The following is a 20,318-nucleotide window of genomic DNA, read 5'->3' as shown; positions in this document are numbered from 1 at the left end:
GGCCAAGAAGTGCCTCTACTTCCTCAGGAGGCTAAAGAAATTTGGCATATCTGCATTGACCAATTTTTATCGATATCGATGTACTATAGAAATCATCCTATCCAGATGCATCACAGCTCGGTATGATGACTGCTTTCTGGGACTGTAAGAGAGTTGTGAACGCGGCTCAGCACATCACAGAAACCACCTCCCCTCCATGGTCTCCGTTTATACTTCTTGCTGCCTCAGTAGAGCAGCCAACATAATCAAGGACCCCAACCATCCCGGACATTCTCTCTTCTCTCCTTTCCATCGAGCAGAAAATTCAAAAACCTGAAAGCACACATCACCAGGCTGAAGGACAAATTCTATTTTGCTGTTATAAGACTATTGAATGGTTCCCTCTTACAATAAAACAGACCTTGACCTCACAATCCACCTCATTATGGTTTTGCACCTTACTGTTTGCCTGCACTGCACTTCCTTTGTAACACTTCATTCTACATTCTGTCCCTGCTTTACCTTGTAGCACCTCTAGGCACTGTGTGTTGAATGATCGGTATGGACAGTGTGCACAACAGGCTTTTCACTGTACCTCACAAGAACTAACCAATTCCAATTCCAGCTCCCCTTTCTGTTACAAGGAGTAGGAATGCCATGGCCACATGCTTCCCATCACAAAAAGAACCCTTTGCCATGTATCACTGAGCCAATTTTAGATTCAGTTGCCAACTTGCCTCTATCATTTTGACCCAGTCACCCATGTGGAATCATGACAAAGGTCTCCCTGAAGTTCATCTACTGACTACATCAGCTATACTGCCTAATTAACACGCTTTGTTACCTTTTCAAAAAAATGTAATTAAATTGGTTAGACAGGATCTCCCCCAAATAGCCATACTAACTATCTTTAATTAATCATGGCCTTTTCAAGGATAGAATAATTCATTCCCACTGTTTCCTTTTAAGTAAAATTATTATCAGGTCACCATATTTGTCACCATATACGATGAGACTCGTTTTCTTGCAGGCAAACACAGTAGAACAGAGAAATACAATGAATAACTACATACAAAGACTATCAGACAGCCAATGTGTTAAAGAAAATAAACCGTGCAAATACAAAAAGAAACAAACAAATAAATAAACTGAGAACATGAGTCTGTAGGTTGTAGAATCAGTTCAGTGATTGAGGGTATCCACACTTGTTCAGGCATCTGATGGTTGAAGAGTAATAACTGTTCCTGAACTTGGTGGTGTGGGACCCAAGGTTCCTGTACCTCCTTCCTGGTGGCAGCAGCAAGAAGAGAGCATGGCCTGGATGGGGGGTCCTTGATGATGGATGCTGTTTTCTTGTGGCAGGGCTCCTTCTCAATGTGCTCAATGGTGGGGCGGGCTGATCCAAACAGCGAGCCATGTTGATTTGTGTGCAATCCCGTGAACTACTCTGGGGCCTCCCAGTGAAGTGAGGTGTGGTTCCTAACAGTCATCAACGTTTAATTTTTGACTTTCACAGGCTGAGGCCAGGTTGGCTGCAAAGCGAGCTGCACGAGCTGAGGCAAGAGAGATTCGAATGAAGGAGCTGGAGAGACAACAGAAGGAGGTGAGTTGTGGGTTGAATAAGTGTTGCCAGAGTTTAATTGCGGTTGGTTGTTATTATGCTTCCTCCATGGCCAGAAGATTTATAGTTGGGCTGAGTCTGAAGAGCCTGCATTTCTAATTGTGGCAAGATCTGCCAAGTAATCTCATAAGAGAGCGAAGGGTGAAATGCTGCAATTCTGAACGTACATAGAGACAACGCAGACTGTGAACTTACAAACTTGGGCTGAGAACCAAGTTAACTGTATCTGATAAAAACAAGAAATTCTGCAGATGCTGGAAATCAAAGCAACACACAAAATACTGGAGGAACTCAGCAGGTCAGGCAGCATCTATGGAAATAAACAGTTGACATTTTGGGCTGAGACCCTTCTTCACGACTGGAAAGGAAGGGGGAAGACGCCAGAATAAAAAGGTAGGGTTAGGGAAAGGGGAAGGAGAATAGCTAGAAGCTGATAGGTGAAACCAGGTGTGTGGGAAAGGAAAGTGGACCATAGGAGAAAGGGAAAAAGGAGAAGCCCCCGGGGGAGGTGACAGGCAGGTGAGAAGAGATAAGAGGCCAGAGTGGGGAATAGAAGAAATGGACAAGAGGAGGGGGAAAATATTTACCGGAATGAGAAATCGATATTCATGCCATCAGGTTGGAGACTACCAAGACAGAATATAAGGTGTTGCTTCTCCATCCGGAGGGTGGCTTCATTGTGACACCATAGGACGAATGGACCAACATGTCAGAATGGGAATGGGAATTAAAATGTTTGGCCAATAGGAAGTTCTGCTTTAGGTGGATGGAGCGGAGTTGCTCGACGAGGTAGTCTCTCAATTTATAACGGATCTCACCAATGCACATGGGACTGCATCGGGAGCACTGAATACAATAGTCAACCCCAGCAGATTCGCAGGTAAAGTGTTGCCTCACCTGGAAGACTGTTTGGGGCCCTGAATGGAGGTGAGGGAGGAGGTGAATGGGCAGGTGTAGCACGTTGGTCACTTGCAGGGATAAGTGCCGGGAGGGAGATTAATGGGGATGACAAATGGATAAGGGAATCATGGAGGGAGTGATCCCTGCAGAAAGGGGAGAGTGGGGAGGGGGGGAGGTAAAGATGTGTTTGATAGAAGGACCTCTTTGAAGATGGTGATAGTTGCAGAGACTGATGCGCTGGATGCGGAGGCTCATGAGGTGGTAGGTGAGGGCAAGAGGAATTCTATTACTGTTGGAAGGTGGTGGTAAGTTGGGGTGGGTGCAGATATCCAGGAAATGGAGGAGACGCAGCTGAGGGCAACGTCAATGGTGAAGGAAGGGAAACCCCATTCTCTGAAGAAGGAGGACATCTTTGATGTCCTGGAAAGGAAAGCTTCATCCTGGGAATAGATGCGGCAGAGACAAAGGAACTGAGAAGAGGGAGAAGCATTTTTACAGAAGGCTGGGTGGGAAGAGGTATAGTCAAGGTAGCCATGGGAACTGGTAGGTTTGACAGTTTGGCTCCAGAGATGGGGAGAAAGAAGAGGGAGGTGTCAGGAATGGATCAAGTGAATTTAAGGGCCGGATGGATGTAGGAGGCAAAGTTGATTAAATTGATGAGCTCAGCGTGGGTGCAAGAAGCAGCACTGATATAGTCGATAGTGTAGTGGAGGAAGAGTTGGGGAGTATTACTGTGGAAAGCTTCGAACATGGAATGTTCTACATAGTCGACGAAATGGCAGGCATATCTGGGGCCCATGCAGGTGAGAAATTCTAGAGAAAGTGGGAGGAGCCAATGGAGAAATTGTTGAGGATGAGGACCCGTTCTGCCAGACAAGGACGGTGGAGATGGAGGGGAACTGGTTGGTTCTTTAATTGCAAAAGAAGCAGAGCTTTAAGGCCTTCTTAATGGGGGATAGTAATGTATAGGGACTGGACAGCCATGGTGAAAGTGAGGCAGTCAGGCCAGGGAGTTGAAAGGTAGGGGGGAAATAGAGAGTATGAGAAGTGTCATGGACTGAACCAAGGGGGATAGAAGGGAGTCAAGGTGTGTGGGCATGATTCAGAGGGGCAGGAGAAGGCAGAGACAATGGCCAACCCAGACAGTGAAATTTGTTGTTTCCTGGGTAGGAGGTAAGGGGGTCAGGAGTTTGTTGGCAGTGAATGGGAGATCTCCAGAGTTGATGAGGTCAGTGATGATGTCAGAGGCAGTTTTTTGATGGTTGAGAGTGGGGTCATCTTCAAGGGGTAGATAAGAGAAGGTGTCTTGAGAATTGCTGCTTGGCCTCAGCAGGGTAGAGGTCAGTGCGCCACACTATAACAGCACATGATTTGTCTGTGGGTTTGATGGTAAGGCTGGGATTGGTGCAGAGAGAGTGGAGGGTGGTGCGTTCAAAGGGGTAAGGAGTAGTGCTGAGGTTGAGCTAGTTGATGTCTTGTTGGCAATTAAAGATGAAAAGATCCAAGCAGGCAGAGAACCAGTGTGGGGTGTCCAAGAATAGGAGGAGGGTTCGAGACGGGAGGAGTAGGGAATTCTTGCTGAAGAAGCAGGCTTAGAGACAGAGGTGATGGAAGAAGAGCTTGGCGTCGTGGCGGATGCAGAAGTCACTGAGGTGCAAATGAAGGGGTACAAAGGTAAGGCCCTTACTGAGGGCAGAATGTTCTGCGTCAAAGAGGGGAAGCTCAGAGGGCATGGTGAAAACACGGCAGCAAATAGGGCTGGGATTAGTGGGGGAGGAAAGTTGATGGAGTCAGAGGAGGGTGGTAGGGTTAATTGCATCTGATGGCTTTCATCCGCAATCTGCTGCCCTCTGGTGGTGATTTTAAATGACAGCTTCAATGACAGATGTTTACATTGTTTCCCTTTGAGTAATTTTGGGACCATATGTACGATGGAGGGAACAATAACCCAGTGAAGGCCCATTTATTATGTACCATGAGTTGGCTACTCTGATGTCTGGTTAGAGGAGGATGGTTGTGATGTATCTATCATCATTCCCACTATGCCACTAGCAGGATGCCTGGTGCTTCAAGCATAATTGATAGATTTTGTGTGGTTGGCTGCAGCTCAGATACTAAGTTTGCATCGAAGAATGTTGAAGTCCCTGATTTAAGTAAAATCAAATGAGCGGGCCTTGAGTGTACGGTCTGGTGCTTCTTACTGGGATGGCAGAGTAGTACTTGAAGGCATTGCATGCTTGTGACCCCATAATGTCAGGGAGCAATACTGCCAAAAATATGGATCTATCGCTGTATAACATATGGATACAAAACCTGTACGACACACGTCTGTCACTGTACCACTGGGGTATGATACCGGCCACAGTATAATTCTAAATGATGGTAGGTACAGTTCTACTTTAGAGAGGAAGTCAAAAAGATAATGAATTTGTTGTACTGATCTTTTGGCACAAGTTGCCTGGGGGCAGAACTGGCCTTATAGCCAGCAGAGGTGCATGGCTGGCAGAGTGACATGGTATTGGTGTAGGTTGGGAATAAGGGAAATCAGAAGAAAATATCCCATGGTTTTCTGTGGCCAACAGCTGCTTCGGATTCAGTCTCTGTCGAACCTCTGTTTCAGTTGAATTCTTTTTAAATTTCTGCCTTCTCTTGTTTTCTCTCCACTGCTTTCTCTTGGTAGATTTACCAGGTACAGAAGGTGAGATGTATTTTGCTTTGTTTGTCTAAATGTTTAAAGTAATCTGGCATGACAGCTTACTCATCAAATGTGTCAATGTGCACCCTTCATTGCCTGATCTTTTGCCACACTCCATGCACATTTTTAGTTTATGACCCGAGTTCACACCTCGCCTCCACCTCTGGGCTAATTCCAGTTACGAGTGCTGACGGTGTGATCATCAAATAGAAGTTAGAGTTTGCCCCGCAGAAGCATGGTGATGCTGTTGGACACCTATCCAAAATATGGGCTGGAGAGAAAGCAAATAATTGAGGAACACCCACCTCCGATGTTTCAGAAAAAATACTGGGCTGTTCTCCCTGGACAAGAGATCAACAACACCCGGGAGAGGAATTCCATCTGCCTGGTCTCCTCTTCCACTGTAACCCATCTGCAGCCTAGCAGGTCCATCCAGCTTAGTTTGCACACTAATATAGGGCAAATTAGCTACTTTGACCCTGTTCTGCCCTTCAGTAAGGTAATTACTCATTCTCACCAGTGACGATTTCAATTTTGGCCTAAAGCTCTAGTTTAGGTGGAGTCGTAGATTTTTGTTGTTTTCTGCACGGAAAGGAAATTTGAAGTCTAATTTCAGTACTGAAAAATTGGCTCAGTTAGTATGGCACAACTAAGCTATCATTGGGGATGATAGGGGCCAAAGTAGCTGGTGGTCTCCATTTAGGAATGATAAAACTGTCTAAATATCAGGCTTAACAAGTGAGAATACATTGTTGTGTTTCTCACAGCTCACATACACGCAGTGGCAACTTTTTTAGGTTCACCTATACTTGTTAATGCAAATATGGAATTAGCCAATCATGTGGCAACAACACAATACATAAGAGCATGCAGACATGGTCAAGTGGGTCAGTTGATGTTCAGACCAAGCAACAAGAAATGCGATCTAATTGACTTTGACCATGGAATAATTGTTGGTGCCAGATGAGGTGGTTCGAATATCTCAAAAACTGCTGATCTTTTGGGATTTTCACATATAACAATCTCTAGCGTTTACACAACATGGTGTGAAAAGAAAAAAAAATCCAGTGAGCGGTAATTCTGCGGGTGAAAATGACTTGTTAATAAGAGAGGTCAGAGGAAAATAGCTAGACTAGTTTAAGCTGACAGGAGAGCGACAGTAACTCAAATATCCATGTATATAACAAATATAACAACAGTGGTGTGCAGAAGAGCACCTCTGAATGTAAACCATGCCAAACACTGAAGTGGACAGCCTACAGCAGCAGAAAACTGCACCGGGCTCCCCTCCTGTACCTAACATAAGTGGCCACTGATTGTATTTATTAATGTTGTTTGCTGTTGTTTGTGGTCTTGAAGCATTCAACGATCTTTAACATATATTGAGTTGCTCCTCATTTACTGTCCTTGACTTTTCTTTCCTCCTCTTAATCTCTCCCTTTTTCTATTCGTAGAAATATTATGGGCTGGATACAAAGTGGGGAGACATCGAGCAGTGGATGGTAATGCCTGTGCTGTTAGAATGCATGTAGAGTCTTCCCCTTTCCACATTTTACGTTTGGAAATAATCCTCAGTTGCAGGGTTCTGGTGTCTGATGTCCTTTGGGCAAATTGAGCTTCCATTCTGGTCAGTGCTTAGAGTAAGCTATTGCCATTCTCCCTGTCGACGATTGGACAGATGCATGCCTTGTGGTCTTTGGGATGGGATGTGATGGGAGGAAAAAGACCACAAAAAGACGTGGTCTTTTCTCCCCAAGTGAAAACCAGTCCAGACTATAGCCATAGAAGGGTGTCCATCTGGCCCCGGGGTATTAGATTTGGGCAGTGCATATACTGATTGAGCAGTGAACTGGCACTTGGATTATGCGAGGCTGTATAGGCAGCCATGAGCAGGAATCTAAGCTCAAGGCATTGGAAAGGAGGAAAACATTATCAACTCAGTGTTGACCTAATTTTCCCATTTCTGCAATGTAGCCAGAGATTTGCTTCATCTCCTGGAGTACTTGATATCAGAGTGTCATTCACTCTATAGCTGCCGGGAAAGACTTTGATACTGGCACTGACTGTCTTTAACCTGAAGAGTTTCTTTATGAACAATGCAGTTCCTCACATTGATGAGCAAACAATTCACAATGTCCATTGGAGATGAGATAATGAGGAAGGCAAATTGCTTGCTGGTAAATGAGGGAATCTTCTACAATCTGCTCTATGAAAGGCTGAGATATCATTATATTTCTCACTACCAGCTCTTGGCTGGTCTGAGTTCCATTAAGAGCCAAAAGTGGATGAGGTGAAATCCTCTCGTAGTGTGTCCCTGATCTGAGGAGCAAGCTACAGAACCAACCTTCTCCCTCATCTATGTTCCTACTGCAGGCTATGGATCTGCAGACCCCTCAACCCAGTCAGCATTTGAAGGCTCACATCTTTATATTTTGAGTCTGGCACAGAATGCATGAAGTGTGATTCCTCAGTCTTCTGTCTGTTATAAAATTTTGAACAACTGTTGCTGAATCTCAGCTTGAACTGTTTACAAACTCTGGCTTTTTTCTCCCTCTTCATCATCCTCCTGGCACTTCAGGAAGACAGCGAGAAATACTCTCGCAGATTCAGAAGACACACTTCGGTTTGTACCTTCCTTCTTTCTCTCTGTTACTTTTGTTCTCTCCTTTTACAAATTCCCTTTTCTTTCCCTTGTTCTTCTTTTCACTATTTCCCCTCCCAATTCACTGTCCATTGTTCTGTCACTGTCTCCTCTCATTTCTCTTTAATTCACATGTCTTCGGCATTTTATCTGCACTTCCCCACTGTACTTCACACTCAGCATGTAGAACTCTTGAGAGCATCTAATCCAGTCATATCTCACTCCCTCTGTAGTGATGCCCACTGTTATTGTCTTGCCCCATATCTCTGCCTCACACTCTGTCCCTCTCTCTGCCCTTGCCCCATCTCTCCCCTCTCTTCTCCCATCTCTTTCTTCCTCACCTGCCCTCTGCTTCCCTCACCCAGCCCCATTCCCGGCTATATATTGCTCATCTTTAGTCATTCCACCTTCCTCCTTTGATTTTGTCATCTGCCTGTGTGGTAACGTGCTTGTTTCTTGTACAGGTGTCTGATGAAGATGAGTGGACATCAGTCGGAAGCCGAGGCAGTGCTCGGGTTTGTGAATTTTAATTTCCTATTGCAGTGATTGTTAGCTGTCTTTGTTTGCACTTTGAATTCATGACACATTTCTGACCAATAATGTGGTTCCTAATTTGATTCATTTAGGTATGCAGGCTCTCTCCCACAGGAGACAGAACAGGGTGCTATAGTCGTGGTACAGCACAAATACAGGTTCTTCAGTGCAACCAATCCATGCAGACCATGCTGCACACTCAGTTAGTCCTAATTTCCTGTGTTTTGTTCATATCCCTCAAGTCCTGTCCTCCATGTACCTATCCAACAGCCTCTCAAATGATACTATTGTAGCTGTCTTCACCGGTTCCTTAAGCAGCTCGTTCCATATACTCACCATCATCTGCATGGAAAAAGTCACCCCTTGGGTCGCTTTTAAATGATTCCACTCTCACCCTACATCTATGCCCCCTAATTTTGGTTTTCCCTACTGTGGGGAAATGACTATTACCATCACCTTATCTATACCTCTCATAATTTTAAACATATCTATAAGATTGCATTCTCCTGTATTTCAAGGAATAAATAACTAGCCTGGAGAACCTCTCCTTATAACTCAAACCCTCTAGTCCTGGTAACATCCTTGTTAATCTTCTCTGTACTCTTTCCAGTTTAACCAAATCTTTCTCATGTAAAGTGACCAGAACCGTACACTGCTCAATCTACAGCCTCACCAGTGACAAAAAACTGCAGCGTAGTGTTCCAGCTCCTGTTCTCAATGCCCTGAATGATGATGGCCAGAATGCTTGTACGCCCTTTTCACCATCCTGTCTACCTGTGAGACTGCTTTCAAAGAACTATGCACTTAAACTCCTTGGTCTCTCTGTTCCATTACACACTTGGTGCACTACCATTCATACTGGAAGTCCCTCGCTGGTTTGACAATCCAAAATGCATCTTCTCACACCTATCGGCATTGAAGTACATTTGCCCCTCCTTGGCCCACTTCCCTAACCGATCAAGATCCCCCATAATCTACGATTACCTTCTTCTCTAGCAACACCTAATTTCATGTCATCCACAAACTTAATGATTAAGCCTTGTGCACGGGCATCCAAATCACTTACGTATATAAATGAATTACAAGGGTCCAACACCGTCCCCTGCAATGTACCATTAGACACTAGCCTCCATTCCAAGAAACAACCTTCAGCCATCACCCTGTGCTTCCTACCTATAAGGCAGTTTTGAATCCATCTAACTACAGTACTGTGCAAAGCAGGTAGGCACATACTATACTGTATATTGTATATAGTTAGGGTGCCTAAGACTTTTGCACAGCACTGTATTTGTCAATGTGGAGCGGAGAGCAAGTTTGTAAATCTGGCGGGAGCAAAGAACCTTGGGAATGGTGAGGGTGGAGTTCTGAGAGAGGGGTATGGGAAGGTGGCAAGAAGGAGTGCCAGGGGTGAGGGGTGGTGCGGGTGCAGACACACCCAGCCCAGAGACACCAAGCAAGATCATCATGTGATTCTAAACAATTGGTTTATTGATCATTACAGAACGTCTGTCTGGTGCTGCTCTCTCCCTTCCCCTTTTCCCAACCAGAATTCTCCTCTCCCTACTCCATTCCCAATCTCAGTCCACAATAGAGACCCATATCAGGTTTACCATCACTCACATACGAAATTATTTTTTTTTTACGGCAGCAGTACAATGCAATACACAAAATTACAACAGTACTGTGCAAAAGTCTTAGACACTCTTGCTATATATATGTGCCCAAGACTTGTAGTTTTTCCTGAAAACCATGGGACTTAACCTTCCAGATCATCTTATTATGCAGGATCATGTCAAATGCCTTGCCAAAGTCTAAACAGACTACCTACCCCATCTATTTCTTTGGTTACCTCTTCAAAAAACTTTAAAATGTTCGTAGAACACAAGTTTCCACTCTGAAAGCCATGCTGACTCCTCTGAATCCATCTATCTATCTCTCTATCTGTCTAAATGCTAGTAGATCCTTTCCCTCTGAATTTCCACCAGTAACTTCACCACTACTGATATCAGGCTGAACAACCTGTAGTTCCTGGCTTGCCCTTGATGTCCTTCTTGAACAATAGAACATTAGCCACTCTTCAGTCTGCTAACTTTGCCTCTGGCTAACGTTGAAGCAGATATCTCTGCAAGGGCCTCTGTAATTTCTTCTCTGGCCTCCCACAAAGTCTGTGAATGTACTCAGTCAAGTCTTGGGGATTTATCCACCATAATGTATTGTCAGGTTGCAAATACTTCCGCTGGTAATATGAATTTCCTCCAAAACATCTCCACTAGTTTCCCTTATCTCTTAAGCAACCATGATTTTCTCCTCAGTAAACATCGAGGAGAAATATTTTTAAAAATTCCATCTACCTCTGTAGCTCAAGACATTGATCTCTCTACTAATCTTTTAGGGGACCTACTCCCTCCCGAACCACCCTTATACTCTTGGGATTTTCCTTTGCCTTGTCTACCACATCATCTCATATCCTTTCTTTGCCTTCCTAATTTCCCTCTGTGAGTATTATTAATCTTTTTATAGTCACCAAGAGATTCGATTGATCCTGACTTTCTAAATCCAAACTATGCTTCTTTTTTTCTCAGCTAGGGTATCAATATCTCTCATCAGCCAGGATTCCTTAAATTAGCCAGGTTTACCCTTCACCCTAACAGGAAAATGCTGCTCTCACAACAAGCTGGAGGAACTCAGCAGGTCGGGCAGCATCCGTGGAAAAGATTGGTCGACGCTTCGGGCCGGAACCCTTCGTCAGGACTGTAGGGGGAAGGGGCAGAGGCCCTATAAAGAAGGTGGGGGGAGGGTAGGACGGAGAAGGCTGGTAGGTTCCAAGAGGAAAACCAGTAAGGGGAAAGATAAAGGGGTGGGGGAAGGGAGGCAGGGAGGTGATAGGCAGGAAAGGTGAAGAAGGAATAGGGGAAAACACAATGGGTAGTAGAAGGAGGCGGAACCAAGAGGGAGGAGGTAGGCAGCTGGGGGAGGGGACAGAGTGACATAGGGATAGGGGAAGGGAGGGGGAGGAAATTACCGGAAGTTGGAGAATTCTATGTTCATACCAAGGGGCTGGAGACTACCTAGACAGTATATGAGGTGTTGCTCCTCCAACCTGAGGAGCAACACCTCATATACTGTCTAGGTAGTCAGGCTAAACTCAGGTTGGAGGAGCAACACCTCATATACCGTCTAGGTAGTCTCCATACATGGCCTCCCCTACTGCCATGATGAGGCTAAACTCAGGTTGGAGGAGCAACACCTCATATACCATCTAGGTAGTCTCCAGCCCCTTGGTATGAACATAGAATTGTCCAACTTCCGGTAATTCCCTCCCCCTCCCTTCTTCTATCCCTATTTCACTCTGCCCCCTCCCCCAGCTGCCTACCACCTCCCTCATGGTTCTGCCTCCTTCTACTACCCATTGTGTTTTCGCCTATTCCTTCTTCATCTTTCCTGCCTATCACCTCCCTGCTTTCCCTCCCCCACCCCTTTATCTTTCCCTTTACTGGTTTTTCTCCTGGAACCTACCAGCCTTCTCCTTCCCACCCTCCCCCCACCTTCTTTATAGGGCCTCTGCCCCTTCCCTCTACAGTCTTGACGAAGGGTTCCGGCCCGAAACATCGACCGATCTTTTCCACGGTTGCTGTGCAACCTGCTGAGTTCCTCCAGCTTGTTGTGAATGTTGCTTTGACCCCAGCATCTGCAGATTATTTTGTGTTTAGGAAAATGCTGCTCCTGGGCTCTTCATATCCAACTCTTAAAAGCCTCCCATTTGCCATTAGTTCCTGTCCCTTCAGACAGGCTTATCAAATCAACCTCTGGTAGATCATGCCTAATTCCCCCAGGTTAGCATTGCTCCAGTTTCAGGAGGACTTATCCTACTCTTTTCATCATTGTCTTAAAATTAATAGAGTTATGGTTTGTAGAGCCGAAGTGTTCTCCACTTGCCACTTGCCCTACCTCATTCCCCAAGAGGAGGTCCAGTATTACACTGTCCTGAATAGGGTCCACTATATATTGATTCAGGAAACTTTCCTGGACATATTTTACAAATTCCACCTTGTCTCATCCATTAACACCCAGTCCCAGTCAATCTGGGGAAAATTAGAATCTCCCACGATTATAACCCTATTATTCTTAAAACTATGAAAAATTTCTCCGTACACCAGCTCATCAGGTTTCTGCTGACATTTGGGGGAGGGTCTATAATACTCCCCAACAAGAGTGACAGTGTTTTGAAGTTCCACCTCCTTGGATGTTCCCCCCAAGAATGTCATCTCTAAGTACTGCGGTTATGTCCTGTCTTATCAGAAAGGTAACAGCCCTTCCTCACTTCCGTGTACCTCTGTCACACCTGTAGCGTCTGAATCCTGGATTAGCGAACTGCCGGTCCTGCCCTTCTCTCAGCCACGTTTTTGATCAGTTCCGATCAGGAGTCATCCCGCGCACCGCACTGCATCAGTCAAAAACTGATCTTTAATTAAAGCAGCTTTATGTTTTATAATTATGTGCAGATAAATCTTGCACAGGAGTTGTTTTTCAGATGCACAGTTCCTGGGACATTGCATCGATTCTCCATTTGTTAAAATAACTTACCTATATAATAATCTCATTGCTAACTGAAGCCAGACTGCCATGTTGGCTGCATTATTCTGCTACACAGTCTGATTCAAAAACACTAGCTGCTTAAGGATTTGTGTAAGTGTGGGGGATTTTTCAGGGGACTGATGACACAGGTTGGTTTGGGCTATGAGCGTGTTAGAGTGGACATTGTAATTTCAGGTGAGTATGGGGTCTCATTTGGAAAGCAAAAATAAAGAAACTGCAGGTTCTGGAAACTTGAAATTAAACAGAAAATGATGGAAGGACTCAGCAGATCAGGCAGCATCTTCGGAAAGAGAAATAAGAATTAATGACAGGAGTCTTTGATCTGAAACATTAACTTTTTTTCCAAGATGCTCAGTGACCTGCTGAGTGTTTCCTGCATTTTCTGTTGTACACAGGTTTATTCTGTGTGCCCAGATACACAGGCTGAATTTTGTCTCAGTCTGTGGGTTGGGGAAGGGAGGGTGTGGAGATACGGTCTAATGTGAGGTATGCATGTATGGTCAGATGCACTGTCTGATCCTGTATGTGTAACTAGATTTCTGTCCTGATTGGAAAGTGTGTGAGGTCTGGTATCCTAGGCTGAACATGGGATATTTCCTTCACCTCTCCTGGACTACGCTGGCTGCATTTCACATTCATTTTTGATCTTCAACCCTGCATCAACAAGTCTGCTGTCAGCTAAGTTTAACTTTTTGGCCGATATAAAAAGTTGAGTACAAAATTCCATTCAACACCCCCATGATGAATCTTCGACTTGTGCTCAACATCACTGTACATCAGTATTGTGCAGTATTGAGTGAATCAGAAATTGGAGGCGCAAAGGGACTTGGAAGTCCTCATGCAGGAATCCTTAAAGGTTAACCGCAAGTTGAGTCAGTAGTAAGGAAGGCAAATGCAATGTTAGCATTCAGTTCAAAAGGACTAGGATGTAAAAGCAGCGATGTGATGCTGAGATTTTATAAAGCATTGGTCAGACCACATTTTGAGAATTGTAGGCAGTTTTGGGGCCCATATCTAAGAACAGACTACCATTGAAGAGGGTCTAGAGGAAGTTTATGAGAATGATCCTGAGGATGAAAGCACTAACCTATGAGAAGCGTTTGATGGCTCCGGGCCACTGCACACTGGAGTTTAGAAGAATGAGAGTGGAATCTCACTGAAACTTATCAAATATTGAAAGGTTGAGATAGAGCGGACGAGGAGAGGATGTTTCCTATAGTGGAGGAGTCTAGGACCAGAGGGAACAGCCTCAAAATACAAGGATGTCCCCTTAGAACAGATGAGGAATTTCTTCAGGCAGAGGGTGATGAATCTGTGGAATTTATTGCCACAGATGGCTCTGAAGGCCAACTTATTTAAAGTGGAGGTTGATGGGTTCTTAATTGTTAAAGGTGTCAAAGGTTATGGGGAGAAGGTAGATGGGGTTGAGAGGGAAAATAAATCAGCCAAGATCGAATGGTGAAACAGACCCTTTGGGCTGAATGGCCTAATTCTGCTCCTATTTCTTATGTTCTTATGCACTGTGTTCAATCCTGACCTTCTGTGGAGTTTGTACAGGGACCATAGAGTTGGTTCCTCCCACTGCCCAAAGTCTGGCAGATTACTTATCCACTGTAAATAACTTTTAGCAGGTGTGTGGTAGAACTATGGGTTGAATTGCAAGCGCCTATTTGTCTGCCATGTGACTATGTGATTCTATGAGACCAGAGGGTCAAGTATATGAAGTTGTTATCAAGGTGGTAAGACCATAAGATATAGGAGTAGAATTAGGCCAATTGGCCCATCGAGTCTGCTCCACCATTTCATCATGGCTGATCCAATTTTCCTCTCAACCCCAATCTCCTGCCTTCTCCCCGTATCTCTTCATGCCCTAACCAATCAAGAATCTATCAACCTCTGCTTTAAATAAACATAAAGACTTGGCCTCCACAGCTGCCTGTGGCAAAGAATTCCACAGATTCACCACTCTCTGGCTAAAGAAACTCCTACTCATCTCCGTTCTAAAAGGACGCCTGCCTCTCTCTTCTGAAGCTGTGTCCTCTGGTCTTAGACCGTCCACATCCACTCTACCAAGGCCTTTCACCATTCGATAGGTTTCAGCGATTGTGAAGGTTAGTGAGAGAAATCCAAGTAATCATCAGCTGGGTGTGGATCTTGGGGCTATCACTTCAGTTATTACAGTATCTATAGGGAAATCAGAGAACTATCAAGCATCATGCTACTGGTCTAGGTAGAAAAGTGCTATTAATGGAATAGGCTGAAATCTTTTCTTAATCTTATATATAGTTTATTGTTGTGAAATTGTGTAGGTAATGATAACTGTGTGCTGTCTACCCTTGAAGCACTACTGTGCTTCTCATGGCCCCACTTGTATGTCATCAAACTTTGCTAGGACTGAGACTGAGTATGCAAAAACTTGTTAAGTGTGTTTAGTGATTATGCTTCTGATGGAGTTTCATTGTGTCTCTAAGCATTGTACCACACAATGGAATTTCTAGCTCTTTGTATCTAGGTTATAAAAATCTTCCATGGTTTTGTACTCTTCCAGCCTTCCCTTTCCAAAAGAGACGAAACCCAGCAGTTTCTGATTCCTGATAGCTAAAACCTCCCAGTTTTAGAATCAAATTTGCATGCAATGTCATAACTAAAAAGGTGCACCATCAACAATTTTTAGTTCTGTTAGTCTTGAAGTCAGAATAGTACCTTGTTTTCATATGGTTTTGTTAATCAGCTCACAGTTCATCCATATGTTCTTTCCTACATATTCCTTGCATTCATCCATTCACTGCTTATTCCCTGACTTCATGCTTTTCTCTATTAATCTCTAATCTGGTACTTCACTGACATCCAGATAATTTACATCCACTGGATCACTTTGTAATCATTCAGTTAAATTCCTAGAGATTCCAATGACTTTCTTCAAATAAGGTATCACATTTTGAAATCTATTTTAATATTGTATCTTTTTGTTTCAAATGTTTTGCTATTTTCTTCAGAATCAAAATCAGAATCAGGTTTACTATCACTGGAATATATCGTGAAATTTGTTGTTTTGCAGCAACAGGGTTCTGCAAGACAAAATAATAAAAAATCTACAAATTACAATTGGAATATATATATATATATATATATATATATATATATATAAATAAAATCAAATTAAGTAGAGCGAAAGGAGAACAAAAAAAAGAAAAAAAGTAGTGAGGTAGTGTGCATGGATTCATTGTCAATTCAAAAATCTTGATGGCAGAGGAGAAGAAGATGTCCGTAAAACATTGATTGTGTGTCTTCAGGCTCCTGTACCTTCTCCTTAATAGTAACCATGGGTAGAGGGTATGTCCTAGGTGTTAGGGGTCCTGAATGATAGTTAACAATCATTCTTTAGTTAGAATTTATTTTTTCTTACCACCAATTATGTGATGCCTAGTCCATTACACTCTGAGCATGTTCTACATACATTCTTAAAAATAGGTACAATACTAGCTATCTGTCAGTCTTCTGGCTCTACACTTACTCTAATAAATTATTCATTGTATATCTAATGAAGTATTTGCTTCCAGTTTACTAGATTGTTTTAAAATGGACATCATCTGTCCAGATGAGGGCTTTTTTCAGTGGCTTACTTAATAAGTATTCTCTTACTTGGAATATCAATTAGTTCTAATCTTTTCATGCATCTCTTTAGTAGAGACAGAGCAAATTAATTATATAAAATTACTGCCTAGCCATGGCTGTGTTTTATTTTATTCTATCTGCTCTTGTGACCTTGTTCCCACATCAATTTATATGGTTGTAGAATAATATGGAATTTACTTAGGTTCTTTGATAATTTAATTTCACAGTTTTTAATTATTTTAGAGAGAGAGATTTAGGCCAGTTAGAAGAGTGGGCTGAAAGATGGCAGATGGAGTTTAATGCTGATAAATGTGAGGTGCTACACTTTGGTAGGACTAATCAAAATAGGATATACATGGTAAATGGTAGGGCATTGAAGAATGCAGAACAGAGGGATCTAGGAATAAAGGTGCATAGTTCCCTGAAGGTGGAATCTCATGTGGATAGGGTGGTAAAGAAAGCTTTTGGTATGCTGGCCTTTATAAGTCAGAGCATAGAGTATAGGAGTTAGGATGTAATGTTGAAATTGTACAAGGCATTGGTGAAGCCAAATTTGGAGTATTGTGTACAGTTTTGGTCACTGAATGATAGGAAAGATGTCAACAAAATAGAGAGAGTACGGAGAAGGTTTACTAGAATGTTACCTGGGTTTCATCACCTAAGTTACAGAGAAAGGTTGAACAAGTTGGGTCTTTATTCTTCGGAACGTAGAAGGTTGAGGGGGGACTTGATAGAGGTATTTAAAATTATGAGAGGGATAGATAGAGTTTACGTGGATAGGCATTTTCCTTTGAGGGTGGGGGAGATTCAAACAAGAGGACATGAGTTGAGAGTTAAAGGGCAAAAGTTTAGGGGTAACATGAGGGGGAACTTCTTTACTCAGAGAGTGGTGGCTGTATGGAACAAGCTTCCAGCAGAAGTGGTTGAGGCAGGTTCGATGTTGTCATTTAAAGTTAAACTGGACAGCTATATGGACAGGAAAGGAATGGAGGATTATGGGCTGAGTGCAGGTCGGTGGGACTAGTGAGAGTAAGAGTTCGGCATGGACTAGAAGGGCCGAGATGGCCTGTTTCCGTGCTGTAATTGTTATATGGTTATATGGTTATATTTTTTATTTAGAGATGTAACACAGTAACAGGCCATTCTGGCCCAATGAATTCTGCCCAATTACATCCATGTGACATTTGTCACATCAGGCCAATTTTGTTTCAGAGTAGTGCAATCCACCCAGATAATTTATCAATGAAATTGATGTGTGGCCTCAGTGATGTCATTTTGGGTTAAGCACCTACAGCTGCTAACTTAAGTGATTCTCCCATTTCCAAGGCCGTTGCATGCATGATTTCTATCATGTGCACAGACTGAGAAAAGAATGTTTGGGGTTCAGACTGGCACCAGCTCTGGGGGAGTTGGGCAAAAGTTGACCACGTTTTTGCACCATTTCAGACTGGTTCAGGGAATGGATTTGGAGATTGGGACTTTGTTAAGTGGTGATGAGAAAGATCAGAGCCTCAGCTGGAAATTAGGAGTTCAGGAGCGAGGCTAACCGACATTTAGGGGTGGGATGATAGAGAAGACACCAAGTCAGTGATTTGAGTTTGGATTGGGAGTGCTCTGGAGGAACTATGATATTTGAAGTCACTCTGGGTCACACAAGTGGGGGAAGTCAAGGTGAATTTCCCGAATAGTATAATTTGGCCCGAGAACAATGGTCTTCCACTCCAGAAAAAGGAAGACTTCTTGCTGCGCGGCAGTAAAAACAATGCCATATCTATGAATTTTCAGGTGCATTTTTCCCCAACATGTGTACAGATTTATTCTTCCTTCTTCCTTTTCTGTAGACTTAATACTAGTGTGATTATTCCTGTATTATCTCATTTTCTGTTCTAATGGATTCTCTGTTACTGTGGTAGCAGTGTTACTTTTTCTAATACTATTGTGATATATATAACAAGAAATGTGCCTCTCAGAACTATGATTTTTACCTATACTGGTTACCTCTGAATATACTATTAGCTCCAGTTCCCTGTTTTATTACTTACACAAGATTAACAGAGGCAGAGCAGGAGTAGGCCATGTAGTGGTTCTAGTCTGTTCCACCATTTGATAAGAATATGGCTGTAAACATTCATATTCTGCTCATTCAATATGTCCTCTGATCCCCATAGTATCCAAAATTCCACCAATCCCTGATCTGTGCTCCAAGGCAGTGAATTATAAATGTTTTCAATTATCCATCTAAAAGAAATTCTTCCTTCTCTTAGCCTTGAGATATGGGATTGGCTATTTATGACCATGTCCTCTAGTTTTGGATCTGACACCAAGACTATTGATTGTTTTTTTTTCGTCTCATAGAATCTTGTATTTCTCAGTGAGAAAACAGCTCCTCCTCTCAACTTCAATTAAATCCTGGCTACAGTTCCTTCATTGCTCTTCATAAGACAGCTATATTGTCATATTGTACGTTCGAATTCAGTAGCAGTTCCTGTCCCATTATTTTTAAGTATCATCACCCACCCTTGTTAAATTTTATTGCCTGGCATTTTAGGCTCTCCCTGTTTAACCTGTTCTATTTGCTCTTTAAGGTTTAGTTTGTTTAAAATAGTTTGGTTTCTTTGAAAGAAAGGTCCCTTTATCCCCTTGCCCCCTTCTCCACCATCTGCTTTCATACTTTAATAATTTGAAGCCCTTAACCCCTCTCTTTTCTCTCTGTGCCAGGATATTAGCATCATTCTAGTTCAGGTATAGCCATTGTATTGGTAGTCTCAAATTAAGAGCAATGAACCCAATTTCATTTAATGTAAACAAAAGACACCTGACCTGGCCTTCATGCAAGTTGTGGTTGCCAGCTTCATACAGGCATAACAAATCCATCTGATCTGCACCTCTCTCTTCTTCATCGATGAGTGCTACTTTCTTCTTTTATTCACCAGGCTGACCTTGAGAGTGTTGGTGCCTCTGGAGGGGTGAGATCATAAAACTGTTGAGTGCCTCCATGACTGTCACTAACTAAATTAGTTTAGTTAAATTAAATCAATTATTTGTTTATTTTATTTGTTACTATGAATTACTAGTAATCATTAATAATTAAAATTATTAATAATAAATTGTTTAAATACATAATGAAATAATTTTAGTCAGATCAGTTGTATTAGAACATAACAACACGTTTTTTGGCCCACAATTTTGTGCTGAACTAATTAAAAATTATTGTAGCTGCCCTCTGTTTCGTTTGGGATCTAGTCCAGACCAGCATTTACTGATTGTCCGAGCTGTGGACCTCATTACTTTGTATTATTTTCAATAGCTCAGAGTTAAACCACATTGTTGTGAATTTGTACTTGTAAGTAGGCCATTCCTGTAATAGTGGCAGTTTTTTTATACCTTAAAAAATAATGAACCAATTGAGTTTTACAATTCAGAGACTTCATGTGACTCTGACTTGAACAGAAACCAGCTCCTTAATTTAGTTTTCTTCAAACTTTGAAATAACATTTCAAATCATCATTGTAGCGATTGACCTTGCATTCTCTGAATCACTAACCCTGCAACATAACCTGTACTCTAACTGTACTCCCCATGTGTGGCTTTGAATGATTCCCCAAAGCTGGGATATCCTATATGCTTACTGCCTGGCCTCAGACTGGAGGGCTAATCCCGTGCGAGCAGGCTACTGAGAGGATTGGTGACTTCTGGTATGTCTTGGTCAGTGCCTCTCCGTCAGCTCCATGAAGGTG

The 20,318-nt window shown here is 42.9% G+C and overlaps 1 protein-coding gene across 1 annotated transcript in view; it reads left to right on the top strand.

Annotated features, from left to right (window-relative positions):
• Positions 1–20,318, top strand: part of LOC140198720 (uncharacterized) — a 140,739-nt gene that overhangs the window by 62,889 nt on the left and 57,532 nt on the right. The window contains exons 3-8 of the mRNA XM_072259736.1: positions 1,496–1,582; positions 5,181–5,198; positions 6,650–6,697; positions 7,774–7,818; positions 8,301–8,351; positions 19,515–19,547. Of these exons, the coding sequence (XP_072115837.1) occupies positions 1,496–1,582; positions 5,181–5,198; positions 6,650–6,697; positions 7,774–7,818; positions 8,301–8,351; positions 19,515–19,547 (282 nt within the window). The remainder of the gene's footprint in view (positions 1–1,495; positions 1,583–5,180; positions 5,199–6,649; positions 6,698–7,773; positions 7,819–8,300; positions 8,352–19,514; positions 19,548–20,318) is intronic.

The sequence above is a fragment of the Mobula birostris genome, chromosome 6 (assembly GCF_030028105.1).
Source record: "Mobula birostris isolate sMobBir1 chromosome 6, sMobBir1.hap1, whole genome shotgun sequence".
Taxonomy (NCBI): Eukaryota; Metazoa; Chordata; class Chondrichthyes; order Myliobatiformes; family Myliobatidae; genus Mobula; species Mobula birostris.
The sequence above is the reverse complement of the archived record's forward strand: the minus strand, read 5'-3'. Positions and strand labels throughout refer to the sequence as shown.